At 42.2% G+C, this 26,062-nt stretch overlaps 3 protein-coding genes across 3 annotated transcripts in view; 2 read left to right on the top strand and 1 right to left on the bottom strand.

The window, feature by feature from the left end:
• LOC127508849 (gastrula zinc finger protein XlCGF8.2DB-like) overlaps positions 1–26,062 on the top strand; it is a 537,748-nt gene that overhangs the window by 60,910 nt on the left and 450,776 nt on the right. The gene's annotated exons all lie outside the window — the stretch shown is intronic.
• The window catches only part of LOC127508848 (uncharacterized), a 630,120-nt gene that overhangs the window by 217,940 nt on the left and 386,118 nt on the right, over positions 1–26,062 (top strand). The window lies entirely within an intron of this gene.
• On the bottom strand, positions 18,264–20,658 carry LOC127508832 (uncharacterized). Its single transcript, XM_051887220.1, has 4 exons — positions 19,763–20,658; positions 19,258–19,394; positions 19,021–19,136; positions 18,264–18,852 (listed from the first exon to the last, which is right to left on the bottom strand). Exons 1-4 carry the CDS (start codon positions 20,580–20,582, stop codon positions 18,726–18,728), a joined length of 1,200 nt encoding a protein of 399 aa, XP_051743180.1. The 5' UTR covers positions 20,583–20,658; the 3' UTR covers positions 18,264–18,725.

Below are 26,062 nucleotides of genomic sequence, written 5' to 3'. Positions count from 1 at the left end.
ATGGACGAAGTCCTCCATCCTTCTTCTCGACGAAAAAGAAGACTGCAGCTGCTGGGGAAGTGGATGGACGAATGAAACCAGAATTGAGAGCTTCCTCGATGTATTCTTCCATAGCTTGACTTTCTGGACGTGACAGAGGATATACTTTACTTTTCGGTGGTATGGCATTTGGTAGGAGATCTATGGCACAATCCCATGGACGATGAGGTGGCAGTTGAGTGGCTCTGGTTTTGCTGAAGACTTCCTGAAGTTCTTGGTAGCATGATGGTATGGTGACCGGCTTACATTCTGGACTCTCTATGCTGGTGGTAAAACAAGACTTGGTAATGGTGTTACTCAGGCAATTAGAAAAACAGAATTGTGACCAATGTATGATCTCACCATGTTGCCAAGAGATGACTGGGTCGTGAACAGATAGCCATGGATATCCGAGGATGATTTCATGGCACGGAGAATCAAGGACGTAGAAGGTGATGGTTTCTTGGTGAAATAGTCCTACTTGCATTTTCATGGGCAGAGTTAGTTGAGTGATGCCATCTCCAATGGGTTTGTTGTTAACGGTGTTTACCTTGAGTGGAGGTTCACAGTGTTGGACGGGAATGTTGAATGTTGTAATGAGGTCCTGATGAATTAGGTTTAATGCTGAGCCAGAGTCAATCAGCGCTGTGAATTCAAAGGAGACATTTTCAGCAGTAATCGTGACAGTAGTAGTGAGAGATTTGGCGTTGGTAACGGAAATATTGTCCACACTTACTTGGCTGTTGTCAGCGTAGTTTCTCCGGGCTTTGAGAGGACAGACTGCGTTGCGATGGCCTGCATTACCGCAGTAGAAACATAGATTCTGAATCAATCGTCTTGATCTCTCATCAGTGGATAATCTCGTGACCCCTAGCTGCATGGGCTCAGGACTGGCATGATCATTGGCGTGGCTTGAGTCGGAAATCTGTGTAGTTTGCGAGGTATGCATGGGTTTTGTTGACTTGCTTTGAGAGCGATGAGTACGCATGAGATTGTCAATCTTGATGGCTAATGTGACATACTCAGAAAAGGAGTGCTCTTCACCCTTACATGCAAGCTCTGCCTGTAACTCCATATTCAAACTGCGACGAAACAGGGCCTTGAGTGACACATGGTTCCAACCACTCTGAGCAGCAAGCGTTCTGAACTCAATAGCATATTCAGCGGCAGATTTGCGGCCTTGAGTTAGCTGCATTAAACGAGTGGAAACATCCTTGCCCCCTGCTGGGTATTCAAACACATCTCTAAGTTGTTTTATGAAGTACGGGTAGGATGTTTGGAACAAGCGATCAGTTTCCCAAACTGCAGCGGCCCACTCGATCGCTTTGCCCGTTAGCAATGACATGAGGAATGCACACTTCTTCTCATCAGAATCAAAGTCACTTCCCTGATGCATGAAAAAGATTTCTACTTGGCGGATGAAACCTTTACATTGCTCAGCAGAACCATTAAACTTGTCAGGTAATGCAAAGCTTACCTTTCTGGGCATAGGCGGTGGTAGCGATCGCAAATACTGAGTGAGGTAGTCATTAGCCACTTGAGCTTTAGCCAGTTGATCACGGTACTCCTTGAGAACGCCGCTCTGATAAGCGGCTGGCAATACTTAGCAAAGTACAAGGAGCAAGGCCATGCTTAAATGTCCACCAAACAGGAAGTAACCAGTAAAGCAGAGGGAGCGGCATACAGTCAGTACTCGGGAGAGGGCTCCCTCTGCTGGCGTGGCGTTACAGCTGATTTGCTGCTCAAGATTCATTCACTATTTATCATTATCAATGTTAAAATGCAGTTTTTGTTGCTTAACATTTTTGTGGAAATAATGATACTTTTCAAACATTTATGGTAAGATTTAAAAAAGAGAAGAATTAATACTTTAGTTCGTCATACATTAAAGTGATGAAAAGTGAGTGAAGAGTGAAGACATTAAAAATGTTACTGAAGATTGGTGTAATGATGCTGAAAATTCAGCTTTGATCACAGGAATAAATGACATTTTATAATATATTAAAATAGAAAACTTTTTTTTATTTGTAAGAATATTTCACAATGTTGCCATTTTTACAGTATTTTTGATCAAATAAATGCAGCCTTGGTAAGCAGAAGAGATTTATTTTAAAATCATTAATAATTGTTTCCAAACTTGTCGCAGGTACTTTAATAATAACAATTCTATTAATACATTTAAAACATTATATAATATATTAATTATTATCATGATTATTAAATGCTGATTTTTATTTTTACAGAACAATAGTATGTATTATTACAATATAAGACATATCTTGCATGGCTTGGGTGCGCAGTCAGATTTTCCTGCTTTTTTATCTCTAGCTGATCACATGCCTGATATATCAGTGGCGTGCGGTCCATATAAGCTGCGAATGCTCTGCATACCCAAGCCATTCGTGGACTCTGCAACTAATATTAACATTATAAATTACTATTAAATCTCTTGTTTGAGGTGTACCATAAAGCCTACATGATTGGAAATGCGTATGTAACTGTCTGTAATTTATTTGCCACACGACGGTGATTTTTAGTGATGTGACGTTTGACACCGAGGCTTCGAAGCTTGTATCAAAAAAACAAAATCTCACAGTGAAGCACTGTATCGGAGCTTGATTCGTTTTGCCATAACCACGTGATCGGTGACGTCCGAAGCTTCGTTTTCGCACTCAACCACGTGACTGCTTCCTATTCTGATTCACATAACGTGAACCCTTGCGCAGATGTGAAGTGTCATTTGCTTTTTAGCAAAAGAATATGCCAAAATACGAATAAATATTTACATGTGTTCAGTTTGTATTTATTCCCAGTTCATACTTCATTCTACGACAATCATTTATTTTGATATATGCCAAAGCTTTCCTATTTCTCTCCCCAAATTTTATTCAGACTCATTTATTCAAATTGTGTAAGTAAAATGACACGTGAAAGACTTTTTTTTATGTATAATAATAATTTACATTGTTTTACACGCTTTTCATAGCACAAACTGATTTATTACATGAAACAGTCTAAAAATAGCTGGGTCTTCTGGGACGCAAAGGCAGTTTTTTCCACCTTTTGACCACAAGATGTCGTTAGTGTGCACCGTGTTGTAAAGCTTCGAGTAATGAACCTTTTTACGATACACTTGAGGGGAAAGCGTCTGTGTTTCACAAAGCTTCATTTTGCCATCACTAGTAATTTTCTTTAAATCTGCCAGTTACGGAGACCTGCGGGTAAGCTGATCTACAGCAGCTTTTGCGTCTTCGCGCTTTTGTTATGGAGCGTCATCATTGTCCCGTGTTCTCATTGGTTTGCTGGTCTATGGCAAATTACATGGGTAGGATAAGCTATGAGCAAGAGTAAAAATGAGCTGCTGCCAGATCTCAAACACTGAAAATCACATTGTATTTGATACAACTCTAACTAGACTTAACCAAATGGGGAAACAAATCATAACTAAAACTGTTTTCATAGTATTTCATTTTCTCCATAGAGATTTTTTATGAAAACTTCTACAGTCCTACTGTAACTAGGCTTATCAGAGGATGTTAATCGATAGTCTGTGCATTTGTTAAAAGTCAGTTTGCACAATTTCAACTTATTTTTTAAAGAATAATGATATTTTTATTTATTATAGCCTTCTTATATTCATTATAATTACATTTTATTTTTTATTTATAATAGGCTGCTAATAGGCCTACTTATTATGTTATACTTATTTTTAATTATTAGTTTAAAAAATACTTATGGCATACATTTAAATTGACATGGTGTTTTTTATTTGTCGTGTCTGATTTAGATCTGTGTCCTAAACTGATACGTTTAAAGGTGAAGTATGTTGTTTGTGTGACACTAACGGCACCTAGCAGATTACAAAAATACAGCATGTTTGGAAACGCACTTTCGCCTGTTGCGCCTCCATCAACTCAAACATCACAACAGCTCTTACAGGTGCTTGTGAAGGCACGTCTCAACAGGTAAATGTAGGCTACTCTCAGTAAAAGGTCCAACATATTAGAAATACTTTTCGCTGTGTTGCTATTTGTCATGAGCAAGCAAATGAGTAAACTAACACTGAGAACACGAGCGTCTCGCATATTAGCCCTAAACCGGGACATTCTAAAAAGCTTAACGTGGCTTAATTTACTAAGACAGTGTTATTAACAAACAAAACTTACTAAACACCATACTAATAAAGCATACTATGTACAGAGAAGCAGATGAGACCAGAATATAAATGCAACACGTTTAATTAACATTTTCTTCCCATTAAGAAAACACTTAATGTGGCTTAATGTATTATTAAGACATTGACATTAAAAGACCAAACTTAGTAAACACTTTACTAATAAAGCATAGTATACAGAAAAAATATTTTGTGCAGAATTTGATCTTTTAATATCACTTAGTAGCCTAGGTTACATTAAGTGATGTTAAAAGCTTTTTCTTTATAACGGTTTTCTATGGGAGAAAAAAACCCAATGTGTAATTAAACAAATTGCGTTTATGTTCTGGGCTCATCTGCTTTGCTGTACATAGTATACTTTATTAGTATGATGTTTACTGAGTTTGGTCTGTTAATATCACTGTCTTAGTACATTAAGCCACGTTAAACTTTTTAGAATGTCCCTGTAACTGCATAATTTTTTTTTACATGACTCACCACCCAGCATACCCGGTTAAAAAAGTCACAGCTTGCCACTGATATATATATATATATATATATATATATGTGTGTGTGTGTGTGTGTGTATTTCCATCGTAGGTTTGGTCTTAAATATTATGTGAGAAGGTCTTAAAAAGTCTTAAATTTAACTTGTTCATATCTGTAGAAATCAGTCACTGACGCTGCTGGCGTCTGTGATTGATCACCTCCCTCAGATCCTGCTTCTTCTTCCTGGAGTCCCGCCTTCTCTGGGACTCTGCTCCGAGGAGGAGGAGGTGCCCGAGAGGCCACACTGGACTTCTGGCCCTGTCTCCGATCCTCGAATCGGGACAGACCAGGACCTCCTGTCTGTCTGGGCCCAGGATCAGATCTGAGTGGTATGCAGGTCTTAAATGCTGCTGAGCGCGCCTTCGCCTCTCTGAACTTTCCCACCACCGCCTCGACGGAGGTACCAAAAAGTTCAGAGGGCGAAAGTGGCGCATCAAGGAGAAAGCCCTTTTCTTTCTCCCCGATGTCAGCCATGTTCAGCCACAGGTGTCTCTCCGTGGCCACCATTGCTGCCATCGATCTTCCAACCGAGGCAGCAGTCTGTTTAGTGGCCCGGAGAACTAGATCTGTGGTGCGGCGCAGCTCTTCTACCGCCTCAGGGGACAGACCCTGACCCTGATCCAGATCCTTCAGCAGGTCAGCCTGGTAGGCCTGTAACACCGTCATGGTGTGTAAAGCAGCACCAGCCTGACCCGCTGCTGCGTATGCCCTGCCATTCAAACGAGAAGTCATCTTAAGGGGCTTGGAACGCAGGACTGGAGCTTTCAGTGTCGGGGCCTGCCCTTTGACAAGATGATTCGCAAACGTTTTGTCAATAGGGGGCATCGACACATACCCATGCTGGCTCAATCCCTCAACATCAGTGAAATTCGCCCGCTGATGTCAGTGAATATGAGCCGAGTATGGGTTCTTCCATGCCTTCTCGATCTCAACATGAAGATCAGGAAGGAATGGAAGGCTCACAGGGGCTGTCGGGTTATGGCCAGAAAGGAACCGCTCGTCGAGCCGTCCGCGTGCGGCCCCTCTCTTAACACGCTCCCAAGGCAGCTGCAGTCTGCCAGAAGCGCACTCCATATAACCTCAAGCAGCTCTGCATACGCAGGGCAGGGAGGCTTTGAAGAAGATTCAGCAGGCTCGCCCACTTCCTCATCAACCGCCATCTCCTGCTCTCTTGGGCTTAACGCCAGAAGAGCACTCATCATCCAGCAGCTCACCCTCGTCAGCCACTGGGGGTTGAGAGAGATTTACACCTCTCTCAAACTCCTTAGCGAGCTCCACCTGAGAACCCCATGATTTCAGCCGCACCAGACCAGAACCACCAGGCACAGATGCCGGCTCCTCTCCCCTCGAGAAGAGGGCCAGACACGAGCGGAGCGTCTTCATAGGCAGACGCTCAAAATTTACACAGACAGCGCCCTCGAGCATGCTCCTCTCCCAGACAGGTGTCAAAAATCTGTGACAGGGATCCACACACTTAGATTGAATTTCTTACAAGATTCGAAAAATCGCGATCAGACAAAACAGCCCCTTCAGACGAAAAGATGCTGACTGCTTCTCTAGGCGCTCTGTGATGACCAACTCTTACGATGACGTCACCCCGGGGCGCCAGTTTAGAGCAACTCATTGGGGTAAATGTTACTGTTCAGTTTGTCTAATATATTTAAACTCATGATCTATCTATAACATTTCATTATATAATTCGGGGGATAGATGTGTGTCTATACGTAACTGGTTAGAATGTCCAACTATGGACGCTAGCGACTGCGCAAGTTGTACATTTGTTTACATCATGTAAGTTTCATTTCTTCTGCTCTTTCTTGCTAACTGTTTAAGGTTATCAGGTGTACTCACGGTATGTACAATAACCACACGGTGTCTGGTAGTTTTTACAGAATGTTTATTGTGCATTTAACATCATATGCGACAGCATTTTACAGTTGTAGTGTTCTATGCTTACCTGTTGTAGCTGCGGTGATTTGATCGTTCCGGTAGCGCGCGTAACCCGGAACGCTCTTATGATAGCAGCTGTCATACTACTTTTCATAACCGGGGGACAACACACGTTATAAATTTAATTTGATGTTTGTCTGTTTAATGTATATTTATTATTGTAATCATTTACTGTGGTTAAATTATGCTCAGTGTATTTATTTGGCTGGGGCAAATAATAGGTTGTCATAATGTCATTGATATAATGTACATTGTTAGAATAAGGTTACCCTGTTAAAATGGTTTTTGCCGTTTATGTGTGGTGGGAAAATTACTTATTTAATCAGAGTGATTAGTGGGTTAAGTAGGTTGGTAGTCTGCTCTGTTACTATAGTGCAGGATAATGTGAATGCTGTTGTTGGTTTTTGGCTGCCTTAGCCATTTTCCTTTGTGTCCGACTTGCAAAGTGAACGTGCTGTTTAAGCACTGTTTGTTTATTTATTTATTTTTTTTGTTTTTTTTCCTTTTTCCTTTTTTTTATTATTAAGTTGTGCTTTACATGGATGCACTATGCACTATAATGCCAATAAATTATCTCTTTTTGCACTGGAATCCATCTTGTCGTGCCATGCCTTCCTAGCTCCTCCCAAACCCTCGAACTACAGCACCTGACTATGGATAGCCGTGAGGTTGTCCTGTGTGACACACTCCTTTTATACTTCCGGGTCGTGTCTATGATGACGTCATAGGCTGTTGCCGGCCAATAGGATTGGTGAAATTTGATAATTGTTTTCAGACACCGGTTCACATGATGGCGTTCCCCATATGTGTTCAAACGCAGTGTGGAGTTCCCTTTCGAAAGGGAACTAGGATCTATAGTTTTAGCAAGTTGTTTAAAAAATATAAAGGAATAATATCATGTGGGCAAGAAGTAGGCTTTAATTACCTAGAAGAGTGACAAGAGCGATAGGCTCAAAGTCCCTCCACGTCAAAGAGTAAATGGAAGAGTCATTAAAGGATTACCACTTTCGAAAAAAAATTTTCCTGATAATTTACTCACCCCCATGTCATCCAAGATGTCCATGTCCTTCTTTCTTCAGTCAAAAAGAAATTAAGGTTTTTGCAGCTTCAAAGGGCTTTAAACGATACCAGACGAGGAATAAGGGACTTATCTAGTGAAACGATGGGTCATTTTCTAAAAAAATACAAATGTATATGCTTTATAAACACAAATGATCGCCTTGTACGTGCTTCCGCTTTCTGTATTTTTCAAAAAACGTACGCAGTATGTCCTATGCCTTCCCTATTCAATTTACGGAATAGGGAAGGTGTAGGACATACAGCGTGAGCTTTTTGAAGAATACGAAAGGCGGAATTTACAAGGCGATCATTTGTGTTTATAAAGCATATACATTTGTATTTTTTTCAAAAATGAGCGATGGTTTCTCTAGATAAAACCTTTATTCCTCGTCTGGTATCGTTTAAAGCCCTTTGAAGCTGCACTAAAACTGTAATTTTGACCTTCAACCGTTTGGAGGCCATTGAAGTCCACTATATGGAGAATAATCCTGGAATGTTTTCATCAAAAACCTTCATTTCTTTTTGACTGAATTAAGGACATGAACATCTTGGATGACATGGGGGTGAGTAAATTATCAGGAAATTTTATTTGAAAGTGGACTAATACTCTAATGATCGAAGCAGATGGGCTAGCCCATGATGTCAAGTTTGTGATCTTTGTAGTAAAATAAGAAAGAAAGTCTTAAGTTTAGCATTCATCTCGAAAATGGAAACAGTTGGATTCGTGCCGAATGAGAAAGTAGGCTTCAGATTCATTTTAAATGAGTTTGTTTTGCATCTTATTTAGTTTTATTTCTAATAAATAAACCTGTTTCTTGCCTTGAATAGCAATAGAAGCTGGAATGGCGTTAAAAAAGAAAAGAAAATTGATGTTTTGTGGTAAAATAAAATAGGGCAGTTTTGTTCATAATTTATGAACACACTATATATATATATATATATATATACAGGTGCTGGTCATATAATTAGAATATCATCAAAAAATTGATTTATTTAACTAATTCCATTCAAAAAGTGAAACTTGTATATTATATTCATTCATTACACACAGACTGATATTTTTAATTTTGATGATTATAACTGACAACTAAGGAAAATCCCAAATTCAGTATCTCAGAAAATTAGAATATTACTTAAGACCAATACAAAGAAAGGATTTTTAGAAATCTTGGCCAACTGAAAAGTATGAACATGAAAAGTATGAACATGTACAGCACTCAATACTTAGTTGGGGCTCCTTTTGTCTGAATTACTGCAGCAATGCGGCGTGGCATGGAGTCGATCAGTCTGTGGCACTGCTCAGGTGTTATAAGAGCCCAGGTTGCTCTGATAGTGGCCTTCAGCTCTTCTGCATTGTTGGGTCTGGCATATCGCATCTTCCTCTTCACAATACCCCATAGATTTTCTATGGGGTTAAGGTCAGGCGAGTTTGCTGGCCAATTAAGAACAGGGATACCATGGTCCTTAAACCAGGTACTGGTAGCTTTGGCACTGTGTGCAGGTACCAAGTCCTGTTGGAAAATGAAATCTGCATCTCCATAAAGTTGGTCAGCAGCAGGAAACATGAAGTGCTCTAAAACTTCCTGGTATACGGCTGCGTTGACCTTGGACCTCAGAAAACACAGTGGACCAACACCAGCAGATGACATGGCACCCCAAACCATCACTGACTGTGGAAACTTTACACTGGACCTCAAGCAACGTGGATTGTGTGCCTCTCCTCTCTTCCTCCAGACTCTGGGACCCTGATTTCCAAAGGAAATGCAAAATTTACTTTCATCAGAGAACATAACTTTGGACCACTCAGCAGCAGTCCAGTCCTTTTTGTCTTTAGCCCAGGCGAGACGCTTCTGACACTGTCTGTTGTTCAAGAGTGGCTTGACACAAGGAATGCGACAGCTGAAACCCATGTCTTGCATACGTCTGTGCGTAGTGGTTCTTGAAGCACTGACTCCAGCTGCAGTCCACTCTTTGTGAATCTCCCCCACATTTTTGAGTGGGTTTTGTTTCACAATCCTCTCCAGGGTGCGGTTATCCCTATTGCTTGTACACTTTTTTCTACCACATCTTTTCCTTCCCTTCGCCTCTCTATTAATGTGCTTGGACACAGAGCTCTGTGAACAGCCAGACTCTTTTGCAATGACCTTTTGTGTCTTGCCCTCCTTGTGCAAGGTGTCAATGGTCGTCTTTTGGACAACTGTCAAGTCAGCAGTCTTCCCCATGATTGTGTAGCCTACAGAACTAGACTGAGAGACCATTTAAAGGCCTTTGCAGGTGTTTTGAGTTAATTAGCTGATTAGAGTGTGGCACCAGGTGTCTTCAATATTGAACCTTTTCACAATATTCTAATTTTCTGAGATACTGAATTTGGGATTTTCCTTAGTTGTCAGTTATAATCATCAAAATTAAAAGAAACAAACATTTGAAATATATCAGTCTGTGTGTAATGAATGAATATAATATACAAGTTTCACTTTTTGAATGGAATTAGTGAAATAAATCAACTTTTTCATGATATTCTAATTATATGACCAGCACCTGTGTGTATATATATATATATATATATATAATGTGTGTGTGTGTGTGTGTTAAATATAAATAGCCTCCGTAGGAACATCAGAATGCTCTGCTCCCAAACAAACAACACATAAATCATGTGTATCCCCACCTGTGATGTAGCATGGGCAGGGATGAACACACAATCTGAAATGGTGCTTGCTCGTCATCATATTATATGTTTGTACTGAGGCCGACAACACCAAATAAGACACATGATTTCCCAGAGAGTGCTTAGTGAAGACACAGACACTAGCGTTGCACTGTTTGGGCATGCATTATAGTTCCCTTTCGTGGGAACTGTTGACGCTGCGTATAACGCATTGGGAACCTTCTGCATGATAGCGTCATTGAAGCACTCATGTATCTAACCAATCGCGTAGCAAGACGTCAGAGGCGGGTGACGTCACGGACCAGGAAACTATAAAGCATACCCGGATGCAGAGATCGCTAGCTTCTGTTGTCTTCAGCAAGCACACTATGTTACCTTGTGTGTCTTATTTGGTGTTGTTTGTCTACCATCTGTAGCCTGAATAAGATCTCTTCATCTGAGGACAAGAGTTTCACTGCACACCACATATATATAATGATAGATATATATATAAAAGACACGAAAATGGCGGAAAAACAGCAGCATTTTGTCAAGTGTGTTCATCCCTGCGATAGATATCTGACACCAGGGGATACACACGAAATGTGTGTTGTTTGCCTGGGGGTTGAGCACGCACAGGCAGCTCTCGAGGGGGCTGTCTGTGTGCATTGCGATAAGCTCACCCTCAGAGTATTAAGATCACGCCGGGCACTCTTTGATAAGGAGGGTGCCTTGGCTGGTGTTCCCCGCAGATCGGGTCCCGCTGCTGCTGAGGCACAGCGCAGACTTCATTCGTGGGGTTCACAAATGGAGCTGGCAGAGGGGATGGAGACGGGCCCAGCCTTATCTCGTCCCTCACCTGCCAGGTCCAGTGTCTCTCCTCTGGTGGTGGAAGCACGCGCTGCGGTTTCTTCCCCCCGGAGAGAGACACCGGCGCTTCACCTCTCTTCCTCCGAGGAGGTTGATGCGGCGAGCGTCGAGGCTGGGGAGGAGGACCCGCCATCCTCTTCCCCAGCATATGAGGAGCTCTTGGAGGTAGTGACTAGGGCAGTGGATAAGTTAAAGATTGACTGGCCAGCAGAGAGAGCTGAAACGAAACCTAAAAGTAAACTCGATGAACGGTTTCTCCCTGCCCGGTCACTACCCCAGTGTCGGGGTTTGCCTTTCTTCCCCGATCTCCACACCGAGGTGTCGAGATCGTGGAGAAGGCCAGTACAATACAGAGTGTTCAGCCCCCAAACATCGATCTATAGTAATATAGTGGGGCTGAAACAGCATGGCTACGGGGCGATGCCTCGGGTTGAAGAGACGCTCGCGGGCTATCTCTCGCCCGAGTCCGCATCGTCCCTAAAAACCCCGACGCTGCCCACTAAGCCCCTAAAGACAACATCGGGCTTGGTGGGCAAGGCTTATGCGGCAGCAGGTCAGGCAGCAGCATGTCTACATACAATGTCGCTGCTGCAAGCATACCAAGCCGACCTGCTGGGGGAAATTGATGAGAGTGGGGAGGCCACATTTGAGTGCATCCAGGAGCTTAGGAAAGCAACAGACCTGGCTCTCCGTGCCACCAAAGAGACGGCCAAGTCAGTAGGTCGCTCTATGGCAGCCTTGGTGGCCACGGAGAGGCACTTGTGGCTGAACCTCTCGGACATAAGGGACAGAGACAAAACTGCCCTTATGGACGCGCCGCTGTCTCCTGCGGGCCTGTTTGGCGACGCTGTAACATCAGTCGTCGACAGGTTCCAGGAGCGGGAGCAGCCTCGGCAGTCCACGAGCTCCTCTGCGCACCACAGAGAGCAACAAAAGTTTAGTGTGGCCACCCATACTCCTCCGCAGAAAACCTGGGGGTCGGGGCGGTCCACACAGCAGAAGCCTTCTGGGGGTAAAGCGGACCTGCGGGCCGTTATTTTCGCCAAGAAGGCTTCAAAGCGGTCCTGACATCTGTGGGTCAGGACCCAATGAGGGCGGGCCCCTCCGGAGGGAGCCCGGTGTTAGAAAATCTGGCACCCGCTTCCCTTCGGCGCCCTCAGGCCATCCAGTGTGCGTCAGGGCGCAGCGGTCCCCGCCGACCCTCCGAGGAGGGCCGGTCGTCACTTGATTCGGCTGTCTGTTGCCGGTGCGCCGCTTCAGAGGGCCGAGCCAAGTGCTCAAAAAACACCAGAGGCCATTCTCGAGAGACTGGTTCCCTTAGTAGATTTTATGGCAGAATGGAAACTTCTACCGAATATATCGAAATGGGTGCTGCTCATTATAGAGAAGGGTTACAGAATTCAGTTCGGGTCTCGCCCGCCCAGGTTCAATGGGGTTCTTCCCACAGTGGTGACCCCCGAGCAGTCTCTGGTGATGGAACAAGAGATTGTGACACTTTTGCAAAAAGGAGATATAGAAAGGGTTCCTCCTCCCAGCAAGCTGTCAGGTTTTTACAGCCGCTACTTCATTGTTCTAAAGAAGGATGGGGGACTACGTCCTATCATAGATTTACGTGTGCTAAATCGCTCTATACAAAAGCTAAAATTCAAGATGCTTACACTCAAACAGATTATCCCACAAATCAGGTCCGAGGACTGGTTTGTGGCGATAGACCTGAAAGATGCGTACTTTCATGTGTCCATCCATCCTTCTCACAGGAAGTTCCTCAGGTTTGCTTTCGGGGGCGAAGCTTACCAGTACAGGGTTCTTCCATTCGGCCTGTCATTATCACCCCGAACATTCACGAAGTGCGTGGATGCAGCTCTGGCTCCATTGAGACTCCAGGGCATCCGCGTACTGAACTATATCGACGATTGGTTGATTCTAGCTCAATCAGAGCAACTAGCAGCTCAGCATCGAGATGCTGTCCTGTCCCACATGAAAAGGCTTGGGCTGAGGCTCAATGCCAAAAAGAGTGTGCTAGTTCCGGCTCAGACTTCCAATTATTTGGGTGTAGTCTGGGACTCCACCTCGATGCGGGCACATCTGTCCCCTGCTCGTGTGAGTTCCATTCTCGCAACCGTGAAAGGGGTGAAATTAGTCCAGTCACTCACTGTAAAACAGTTTCAGAAATGGTTGGGTCTGATGGCAGCTGCGTCCAACGTGATACCTTTTGGCCTTCTGCACATGAGACCCTTACAGTGGTGGCTCAAGACCAGGGGGTTTTCTCCGAGGGGAAATCCTTTTCGCATGATCATAGTCACGCGGCGATGCCTTCGTGCTCTGGCGATTTGGAAAAAACCCTGGTTTTTGTCCCAGGGACTGGTGCTGGGGACTTCTGGTCGTTGTGTAATGCTTACGACAGATGCTTCCCTCACGGGCTGGGGGGCGATCATGAGTGGTCGCTCAGCTCAGGGTCTATGGGAGGACCATCAGCTCTCCTGGCACATAAATCGGCTGGAGACGATGGCGGTGTTTCTAGCATTGAAACACTTCCTCCCAGACCTGAGAGACCACCATGTGTTGGTCCGCACGGACAACATGTCAGTGGTCTCATACATAAACCATCAGGGGGGTCTGCGGTCTCGCCAACTATATTACTTGGCCCGTCGGATCCTCCTGTGGTCCCTAGGGAAGCTGCTCTCGTTAAGGGCAGCTTACATCCCGGGGTATCAAAATGTGGGAGCAGACGCCCTGTCGAGACAGGGGCCGAGGCCCGGGGAGTGGAAACTCCACCCGGAAGTGGTGGACCTCATATGGAGAAATTTCGGTCAAGCAGAAGTCGACCTATTTGCGTCAGGAGAATCAACCCAGTGTCCACTCTGGTACTCCCTAACACACCCAGCACCTCTGGGTCTGGATGCCATGGTGCAGACGTGGCCGAGGCTACGTCTGTACGCGTTTCCCCCGTTCGCTCTGCTCCCGGGGGTTCTGGAGAAAGTACGCCAGGAGGGGGCCAGCCTAATACTGGTAGCCCCGTTCTGGCCAACCAAGATATGGTTCTCGGACTTAGTGTCGCTACTAGACGGCTCCCCAATGGAGCTTCCCCTCAGACAGGGTCTCCTGTCGCAAGCGGGCGGCACGATAGTACATCCTCGCCCAGAACTGTGGAAGCTATGGGCCTGGCCTCTGAGGGGGCCAGGTTCATAGATGCTGGTCTCCCAACTGAGGTTGTGGAGACCATCCTCAACTCCAGAGCTCCCTCCACGAGGAAGCTATATTCCTATAAATGGAATTTATTCTCTACTTGGTGTAGACGAAATGATACGGACCCTGTCCACTCTTCTATAAGCTTCATGCTAAGATTCCTCCAAGAAAAATTCTCGGAGGGCTTATCTCCTTCAACCTTAAAAGTCTATGTTGCGGCTATCTCAGCCTATCATGCTCCTCTTGAGGGGGATTCCTCGGTTGGACGAGACCCCCTCGTCACACGCTTCCTCCGTGGTACACTGAGGTTGAGGCCTCCAGTGCGTACAAGGGTTCCGGCCTGGGACTTGGCCGTGGTATTGCAAGGGTTAGCCGAGGCTCCCTTCGAACCATTAGAGGAGGTTCCAGAAAAATTCCTCACTCTAAAAACTATCTTCCTACTTGCTATCACTTCCCTGAAAAGGATAGGAGACTTACAAGCACTTTCAGTTGCTCCATCTTACTGGAATTTGCCCCAGGAATGGTGAAGGCATTCCTTCATGCTAGACCTGGCTATGTGCCGAAGGTCCCCACCAATGTCCCAGGCCCTATTGTGCTCCAGGCCTTTTATCCTCCTCCCTTTGGGACTTCGGATCAGGAAAAGCTGAATCTGCTCTGCCCAGTGAGGGCTTTAGATGCGTATGTCCACAGAGCTGCCCTGTGGCGAAAATCAGATCAACTATTTGTCTGTTATGGGTCCCCTAAGAAAGGGGGCCCAGCATCTAAGCAGAGGATGAGCAAGTGGGTGGTCGAGGCCATCTCACTTGCATATGAAGCAGCCGGACAGCCTTCCCCACTGAATGTCCGTGCCCATTCTACCAGGGGTATGGCGGCATCAAAAGCTTTGATGTCTGGAATTTCCATCAATGATATCTGTGATGCAGCTGGATGGTCATGCCAGCACACATTTATTAGGTTTTACAACCTGGATGTCGGCTCCACTCCGGGGTCTTCTATATTGTCAAGCTAACATTGGCAAGTACTTGAAGCTACGGCACAGTTGGGATTGCATTCCCAATGCGTTATACGCAGCGTCGACAGTTCCAACGAAAGGGAACGTCTCAGGTTACAGATGTAACCCTGGTTCCCTGAGTAGGGAACGAGACGCTGCGTCTCCTGCCATACCCCCAGCATACTTGCGAGTGCTTGCTTCAGACTTATCCCAGAAGCTAGCGATCTCTGCATCTGGGTATGCTTTATAGTTTCCTGGTCCGTGACGTCACCCGCCTCTGACGTCTTGCTACGCGATTGGTTAGATACATGAGTGCTTCAATGACGCTATCACGCAGAAGGTTCCCAATGCGTTATACGCAGCGTCTCGTTCCCTACTCAGGGAACCAGGGTTACATCTGTAACCTGAGACGTTTCCTGGTCGCGCCGTCACCCACCTCTGATGTCCCGTCACACCATTGGACTGATTTCACACAACAATCACGCAGAGTGTTCCCACAGCATCAACTGACGCAGCGCGAGTTCCCTTGAAAGGGAACTATAAAATTACATTTTCAGTTTTATTCTAGCACAGGGATTCCCAAAGAGTGGTACGCGCACCCCCAGGGGTACGCGAGCTGCCACCATGGGGTGCGCGAGAGGAAAAATGTAATGGCGGTCTGTTTTTTTTAAGTGGGATTTTTCCATACAATAAAAAAAAACATGAACAGTAAACATTTCCTTTGTAATCGCTTTTATTTTAAATAAAAAATTATAATTTATTAGTTTTTGATAGAAACGTAGAAGAAGACAGCTGCTGTCTTCTTCTACACACTGCTCTTCTTTTATGCACTGCAGGCTAGGCTATATGCGTGCCAACTCATTTCATTCATTCCATATATATATTATAAATATGCTTAACTGGCTGAAATCAGGGAAACTGTCAAGTGGGACGTCTTATCTATTTCGGAGCTTATTCTCTTTAATGTTGTGGATCGTTTGTAACTTCATTGCAATTTAATTCAATGTACTGTCGTTCTAATTTCCATAACCGTTGTGTTATGATGATGATGACGCTAGCTCCATGGTCATTTAATAGGCCTAGCCTATTGCTGCAATGTTTCTTTTACGAGGCTGAAAATAACCGTGCTTTGTTACTGAGCCTGTGTCTGTCACTCGTCCTCTTAAAAGTGGAAGCTTGTGCGTAGCTTTGTTGCATTATATTGAAACTTTGTTGATGTTGTTATTGTCATGCGTGTTCTGGTTATTTGCGCATGATTAAACATGAGTCTTTATATGGCGATAAAACAAAGCTTTGTTGCGTTTTTTTTTTTTTTTTTTTTGAAGTGGGGTTTGGGGGTGCACCTACCTGTTTGGGACATAGAAGGGGGTGCGCAGGGAAAAAAGTTTGGGAACCGCTGTTCTAGCACAATGACCATCTCTATATTGTTGATGAATATGATGATTATGCAATTACTCTATTTTGTTTAAAGTTGTTTTTTCTTTGTAGTAGCTTTTTGTAACCCAATTAGTGATGATGCATAAAAATGTATTGAAATGATGGAATGTAGAAAAGAAAAGTATGTTTAAGAATGATATTAATGGCTATTATGTATGCATGTATACTTAACCATGTTGAAGTAGTTTATGTGTGGCTGTTTTACTTACAGTATATGTTTATGTTAAAAAGAAATATTACACAGTAGTGTATAGTACAAAATTTATATTAAAGTAATGTAGAGAACATTTATGTATTAGATACAAGGAAATGGTAATGCTGTAGATAAGGCATATTTTACAGACGAAAAGGAGACGGACACAGAGGAGAAGAGCCAAGAGGAGAGCTAACAGGAGAAAACGCAGGCTATGTCAGAAACACCTTAAAAGGATTGTGGAAGACTTGGCAGCTCTCCAACTGATGACAACAGATGAGAATTTAACATCAGCAGTGAACTGTCTGAGTATAAAAGACGGATGAGAAGACTGGCCAGGCAGATACTGATTGAGCAGAGAAACCCAGCTGATTACACCTTTGATTGAAACTTTGCTTTGTTTTGTTAACTTTGTTAATAACCTTTGTTTGCCTTTACTTTTGTTAAATTGTAATTAAAATTATTATTACATTAATTGCAAATAACTGTCTACCGATATTTTTATTACCAAACCCTTGAGCACGAACAAACCACAGAGAAGTCTTCTGAACAAATTGTAAGTACTGTTTGAATGCTTATGATTCAGGTCAGATTTGACTTACTCAACCTAACCTGAGAATAATAAATAATAAGGTTAAAGGTGTTAAGGTAAAAGTTAAACACCATAAAACTATCAACTGCATTTCTTTGAACCTCACAAAATGATCGATGTCTCTCTTTTATATAAGAAAACCCACAGCATTTTTACTTTTGTGTTTGTTTCAGATGGAGGACCCTTTCAGGTGATCAACAGAAAATTTTAAATCAGCCTAATTTAATTTAGGTTCCTAATTTCATTATAACTTGACTTGAAATCATCCACACATTAGACACGGGTTCACGGATATGGCAAGCAGATTTGATATTTAATACTCTTTAATGCTCCATAATTGGATTATGATGACTCGATTGGATTTAGAATTTGACTAATCAATGCTAATTTGAGGTCTCTGCATTTAGAATTTGACTGGTAAGTAAAGTTGATTCAAGATACCTGTACAACTAGTCAAAACTGAATTTAAGTCACACATAATCACAATAATTAAAGTTACCAGTAATTTAGTCTGGACTGATCAAAATTACATTTTCAGATATCTAAATTATTTGTTCATAATGGAATCCACTGTGAATGATGTGCAATAGAGACAGGTTGATGCTATATTTAATTTTTTAATGCAAAAGAAAACAAGGCTGTGAAGGATAGAAGTAGAGTCTGTTGCACTCAGAGTGAAAACAAAAAAATTAAGAATTATATTCTAATAATCACATTTTACATCATGATGGCAGCAAAGGACATAATGGAATTGGGTTCATAGTATTGCAGAGAACATTGGATTTTACTACAAATGTATATAACGTATCCGGCAGGTGGAATATTAATGTCTAATACATTTTTAGAAATCTTTTTAATCCTTAAAATATCCCATTGCAAAACAACTAAATAAAATGATTAACAATAACCATATGTGTTTGTGCCACTTGCTTAAATGTTTTGTGAGAGTTGGCTACTTCTTTCCATCTGTGCATTTAGTCTGTCTTTGGAAAGATGAATACAGCACCTCCACCAAATCAAAGCTTGAAAAAGGAACTAGAGAAACTTAAGCAATGAAAAGTGGATCACGGTTAAGTGTCTTCAGATACATGGTTGTGCAACCAGAGCATAGAAATTTCCATCCCTGGTACTACCGTACCTGGCAATATGGCACAGAAAGCCATCTCGCGTGTTGAAAAGCTTCCCTACAAGGCCATCACTCTTCCCACTGTTGGGTGACAAAGAACACATTAGAACACCATCACAGACGTGCACTACATGACATTATTTTTATCTCAATAAAACATTTATCATTTCTGAGATGGATTAACCTTTTCATAAAGGTTTACTTTTTTGCAAGATGAGCATTATTAATTGTATTTGTATTACCACTAACCTACAAACGTAGTATTTGAGTCCCTGAAACCTCTTTGATTCGTCATATGAGACCATGTCCCCTTGTGCCCCCTCCACCCATTTCCAACCACGTCCTCCACACGGATCAACCAGAACCTGCAGATTATTAATACAGTAATTTAAGTTCTGAATAAATAGGAGAGGCGCCATCTCCTTGACTACAGTCTGTTAACTGTCCTGCTTGTGTTTGTTATCTGTATGTACTGTACTGAGTTACCTCATAGCTTTTGGCCCAATACACTTTCCAGTTATATTCATAGTAGCAGTACTGATCCTTTTCAAATCCACTGTGCCACCCACCATCTGGTCCGATGGCTCTGCACACTGCAAGTTGGGTTTTAGAACGAACAGCATCTGTAAACCATAATGATTTATGGTTAATCAAGCCCAATTATTTGAGAGGAGCTTTTCCTAGTTTGAAGATACAATGCTGTTGTCTTAGATGAGGATAAAGATAAATTGCACAACAGATTTTTTTCCCTAAATGATATGTCCTACAGTTTTCTGTGCTTATCAGTGAATTACATGATTTTATAATTCCATTTCATGGGATCAGGTAGGGATGGAACTGTAAGAAGAAGCTCAGTCATAAAGGTGCTCAAGTGCTTAAAGAGGTAATGATTTGTGATGCTGTACATTGATTTGAAAGCATGGAAGCACATTAGAATTAAGAATCAGCCTAATCTAATGTGAGTGTATGTAAGGTAAATGATTTTGCATACTGCTGGGCACTCCTCCGGTCTGAACCCACTGGAGGTCCTGACTCCTGCATCCCTGGTATGGGTCTCCTTTCCAAGGGCTCACACAGGTGCAGCTCCTGTCGTGATTGGAGGAGGAGCACTTGGTGTTCACTCCACAGGGTTTAAACAGGCATGCATCACGACATGTGCCAAAGGCGCCAGTGCAGACCTCGTTGTCCTTACAAACGCTGCTTTGTGTGCAGTCGTTACACTTGTGTGGTATGAAGGATGGACAGGGTGGCTGTGAGCACTTGTACTCAGCTGGCTGAGGGTGTGTGGCGGAGCCCCAGCCAGACAGGCATGAGGCCTTGCAGACAGTGGCTCCACCTTCAGATTTGCACTCGACTCGCCCGTTTACCTGCTCAGTGTAGCACACAGGTAGGGCACTCCACTTCCCTCCAGAGCACACCGCAATCTCGGGGAAGGGCTTGTATGATCCACCACATTTCATTTTCACCCTCTGCCCAGCTGTGCTGTGGTAGGGCTTCTCGCAGTAGTTGTTCTGAAGATCCGCAGCCTTTAGAGGGCCACATCCATTTTTATTGAACTGTCTCCACTGCTGTGAGACATAGTCCTGAAAAAACTTGTTCTCAATGTTCTCTGATTTTTCAGAGACAAGTAAGTATTTTGACCAAGCTAAAACAGCTTCCTTTTCAAGGGCAAACATGTAGCGCACAAAATAATCAATCTGCTCACTGTAGTTTTTTGTGCACTCTACTGGCTCACCAGACTGACTTTGTAGCGACTTGCAAAACACTTCCAGAATATTTTGTTTGTCTCCAAATCCAGTGCCCATCATCATTTGGTGAAATCTTGAGAGATAAAAATCAAAAGAGTGTCCTATGAACTGAGCTCCAACTTCAGAAACATAGTGGCTTTGGGTTCTCAATCACTTCGCTGTATTTCACATAGATTTGTGTCCACTGGATGTCTTGTCGGACAGACTCAACTATTTCTTTAGTGTAGTCCTTCAGCTCCTTGATGTTAAAATAAATTGCTGTCAGATCAGGGACTCTTTGATAGATCATACCATTAATTTCACCTTCGAGAGCTGCATAGTCAATAATATTTTGGATGCTTTCCTCACAAGCTGGACCGGTGTACATCTTATGGCACTTGCAGAATCCTTGTGTGGTGTTCTTGATGGGTTTACATTCTCCATGCTTACAATTCACATCTGAGCAGGGAGACTTCACAATATTTCCTCTGAGAAAGATATGAAAGTGTCTGAAATTCAAATTTCCTGGATGACAGCTCAGCTCAATATCTGCCACATCTGTCTGTGCATAATCTGATGGTTTTCTAACAACATGAAGAAACTGTATTTGGCCTGTAACTTTAGCACCAAACCTGCTGAGCAGCTCCTCCTTCATTGTTAAACACTGCATGATAAAGCTCAAATCTGCCATTTCTTTTTGCAAACTGGATTTAATGTTGCCTTTAGTGTTTTGATCAACAGCAGAGCCCTTTTCTTGACAAATTAGGTGAACGGATGTCTTTTCTTGAGCATCAAAGTTGATTGACTGTCCAAAGGTAAACTCATTTTTAACATTGTTTGAGTGGGCAATTACTATCCATTTGAACCAGTGGAACTTGCTCTCCAAATGTTTCTTAATATCTGTTGCTAGCTTTTCAGTACTTGAGAATCGTTGACTGCTAAGTTTCACAGCGTCCTTTTGAGCCCATGTCTCAAAGTCACCGGCACACTCAATGAAGGCATCCTGTATGGCTGATAAAGTGTTGGACAGTTGTGCGACTGCTTCTTGTGCCTTTACTTCAGCATCATAGCCCTTTAGTTTGTAATAAAACACATTTAACTTTAGTCCTGAAACCATCAGAGTGGTGAAGTAGGAAGAGTATTGCACCAGAACATTAAAATCACCATTAGATTTCTCAATAATGAGCTGTAAGAGATTCTTATTCAAGCTGACAGGATTGTTCTCAGTGATGTATCTGTATAAATTAGCAACACTGTTCTCTGTGCCAGTGTTTTCAAAGAAAGTGGTGAACCTCTCAGCCAGTCTGGTCTTCTGTTCCTGTGTGGAGGCAGCAGGAGCGGTCTTTATGAATTCTGTTAACTTGGCCCAGGAGTTCTTGATCACATTCTCATCTTTGCCATAGGCACTTGCATAGTTTGCCCATTCCATTTCTGTTTGTAGGGTTGAAATTTGAAGGGAGAGAGAGTCGAGTTTACGGTTGACCTCTGCAAATTGTTCCTTCATATACTCAAGCATTGGATCAGATTGTGGAATGAATGCGAAGATGAAGCTAATTAATGCCCCGATAAAGCCAAAACTTGCTGCAACTTTGCCAAGAGAACTAAAGACTTTGAGGACTTTGAGGAGTGAGTCACGAGCTGTATCTTTTTTTAAAATAAATTCAGCCACATCATTGAGACCTTGGAGAAAATCTTTAGACAAAGACATGCCCTTCTCTACTTGACTGACTTGCTCGACGCCAATTTCAGCTGTGCAGAAACAGCTGTATAGAAGCAGATAAAGGATAGTGAGGAAAGTCTTCCCAGTAGCCATGACAGCTTAACCTGTTAAAAAAGGATACATTATATGCGTAATTAGAAGAATTTGTAGTGGTGTTTGTGACGTGTCTGAAACGTCACCATCATTAAATACATGGCCAATGAGGTACCGCTCTGCTTTTGTATATAAATCTGTTGTTTATGCCCCCTGGAGTGCATCTTGGTCGAAAGCCCGCCCCTTTCTTTCACTGCTGTGGATTGCGGAGTGTGACGTCGGTCCGCCAAGGCTGTGTGTGTGCGATGTGCTGCTTACCCGCGGTGTGTTTTCAGGGCTCCCACCTCCCACCAGCTGTTAATCTACCAACTAAAGGAGCTACTATATGACTTTGGTGTGTGTGTGTGGTTGTGAGTGTCACGTTGTCTAATTATAAGGGTCCTCGTTGCATCTCTCTCTCTCTCTCTCCGACCCTCGCTCTGGGCCGCGCTGCAGCTTTGGGTCGTCAACACTTCTTGTCCAGTGGCTAAGTGGGCCTGATGTTTTTTTTTGTTTGTATCATTGTCATTATTGCTGTCACTATTTCTGGTCATTATTTGCAGTGATTTTTGTGGATGTGATTCTGATTGGCGGGATTTTTCTTTTGTGCACTGGCTGCACCATACTGGCCTGCTTCTCATAAAGGAAGCCTCAGCCCCTGCATTGATTAACTTCTTTTTTTTTCTTTCTTTCATTCGACCAAGACAATTTAATGTTGTTGATTGTTGGGTTTTAAATTTGTTTGTAAACTATTTTAACTCTAATAGAAGTTTTGTTTAAACAGAAACTCATGCCTCTTGCCTCTTCTAAGTGGAACGTATTTGCGTGTTTTGATTCTTTGGTTATTTCCCCATTATTTCGGGGTGGCATAGTCACTACAAACCAGCCACTTGCTACACACTGAATGTGTGGCCTGGTGTCATTTAATTCACAGCCTGCTTATAATGCCACACACTGTCTGTTCTTTCTGTTAAAGCTGTACTACAGAGGATTTCTTATTTTATTAAGCCAGTACATTAAAAAAAGTGTTCTTAATTTACCCTAAATCACACAATAATGATTTACATTCAGAGCTGTCGGTTTGATTTGGCACAAAATAGACATAAATCATTATGAACATGATTTGTATAACACATTATCTTCCCAAAGGAAGACAATTCCTCCCAGGGTTTTTTCTTAAAGGGATGGTTCACCAAAAATGAAAATTCTGTCATCATTTACTCACTCTCATGTCTTTCCAAACTAGGGTGACCAGATTTCTCATGGTGGAATACGGGACGGGTGAGCAATACCATGACATTTTTACTTCACAATATATTTTACGTGTGTGTGTGTGTGTGTATATATATGAGACCACAAATTCACTTCACATTCATATTTCCTACTTTCACACAACATGTGACAAACACTTAAAATACTACGCATATTTCAAAGATCCAAAATAGAACGAGGCATCGGTTACAGTAGAACATTTTGTCGCGCCACTTCCCGTGTGGACAGTCACAGCATCACTGATTAATATGGGGTCCTCTTGGTGTGGTCTTATAATTATTCTCACGTCTTAGGCGAGGTTATCAGCTGGAAATATCCAGAATTAGCCTAGATAAATCAAATGTGCCCATGGAAACGGAGCTGGTGAAACATGCATTAAACATACACAGATGCATCATGCTCTTTCAAACAGCACCTGTTGAGGGCTGCGATGTGAAGTTACTAAAACTGTGCGCCGGCGCGATCACTTGAATTTTCTTATAAAAGCGGAAAACAACCTAAAATACGCAGACATTTATGGTCATAAGAGTAACACCATTCGAATCTGTGAAGGGTTAACTAGGCTTATTATTTTCATACACTCACAATAAAAACAAAACCTTGCTTGTAAAATAAAGAAAACAAAAAGAATTTTCTGCCGTCTATGTTTCCTTTCTGGTGGATCCAAAATGGTCAATATTCATATTCATGCATTTTATTCATATTTCATGTTAATCATTTATGGCTTATGATTTATCAATATTAATTTTGATTTCATATATTCATGTACTCCTACTCCAAATATTAATCCTCATCATATTTTCAAGTATTTACTCTTTAATGTACTCCTTTATGGTTATTCTTCTTTTATATTTAAGAGTATGTATGCTTGTTATATTCAGTTGTTCTTCAAGTGTTCCAGTGTGACAGGTCATGTTGACACGTTTGTGGTTAGATATCGGACGCCTGCCAAGTACTGCAGAAGTGATGATGTTTTCAGAATTAGTTGCTCATTTGAACTCGATGTACCTTTGTATGAAAATATGTCTGTTTCCATTTCTACAGACGTGTGATAATGCAAGATCTGCAAAATTCCCTTAAGGGGGTCAAAACATCCCCTATATCTACTTTCATCTATTTTTTTGACATCGGACCAGTCTATTACATAATGGATAAATTCATCTGACCTCTTCTTATTAGACCAAAACACAAGTTTGAGTGGGATGTAAGTTTTCCTATGCTCATAGTATAAAACGGACTGGGTCTTTGATAGTTTAGCTTTTTCTTTGCTCTTTTTGCTTCTCTTATCTCTTCTGCATCTTCTGCTTCTTCTCTTCTACCTTTCATTCTGCAAGTGTCTTAATTTTGTTCGTTCTTTCTCTATATTCTGATCTTCATCTTCATCTGTTAGATACAGTACTCTAGATTTTATTAACTATTAATTAATTAATTTGTTTGTCTCTATAATTTTTAATTAATACATTTGTTATTCCTTATTCAAATTTGATCTCTGACATAATCATTGCTGGACTGCCTGGATCTCATTGCCTCAAGTTTTTGCATCACTTTCCTTGAATTTGCTTCTCAAAAATCAACCGAAACTCAGCTTAGTCTATTAGGCCTGTTGTCACATTTTTTTTTCTTTTCCTTTTGTTAATATGTTAATTATTTAAGTGAAATATAGTTCGTGTATAGGCATAGGCTATTTATTCCTTTTATATGAAAAAAACCTGATGTAATATTGACAATCAACATTTCTAATTTTGGTTTAATTTAAGTTTTTCAACTACTATTTATATTTTCTTTCAAGTTTATTTCGATTAGCAGAAATATTTATGCTAATAAACATTTATTCCATCCTAGCGCCGGGCCTGAATTAACGTGACGTTCACACATTTAATAAGGTTGCCCCTGGACATCAGTTTATGGGGGTAGGCTAAAGGCTACCACTGCTTAATAGAAAATAAGTTTGTTTCTGTTGCTGTCAGTATTGTTTTTGGAAGTTACATTAAAATGCAGTTAGCTCAAAAATATGAGGGCATGCAACAGGTGCTGTTTGAAAGAGCATGATGCATCTGTGTATGTTTAATGCATGTTTCACCAGCTCCGTTTCCATGGGCACATTTGATTTATCTATGCTAATTCTGGATATTTCCAGCTGATAACCTCGCCTAAGACGTGAGAATAATTATAAGACCACACCAAGAGGACCCCATATTAATCAGTGATGCTGTGACTGTCCACACGGGAAGTGGCGCGACAAAATGTTTTATTGTAACCGACGCCTCGTTCTATTTTGGATCTTTGAAATATGCGTAGTATTTTAAGTGTTTGTCACATGTTGTGTGAAAGTAGGAAATATGAATGTGAAGTGAATTTGTGGTCTCGTTTCAAATGCATTGATCAATATGCTTGCGTCGACTTCACTGTAAGCCTATATGTGTGCTGGTTCCTTTCCGTGTTCTGACGGTGTTCGAATCTCAATCAAACGCAAACCCATTCATTCAAATGATTAATAATG

This window comes from Ctenopharyngodon idella, chromosome 3 (genome assembly GCF_019924925.1).
Source record: "Ctenopharyngodon idella isolate HZGC_01 chromosome 3, HZGC01, whole genome shotgun sequence".
Classification (NCBI taxonomy): Eukaryota; Metazoa; Chordata; class Actinopteri; order Cypriniformes; family Xenocyprididae; genus Ctenopharyngodon; species Ctenopharyngodon idella.
The sequence above is the reverse complement of the archived record's forward strand: the minus strand, read 5'-3'. Positions and strand labels throughout refer to the sequence as shown.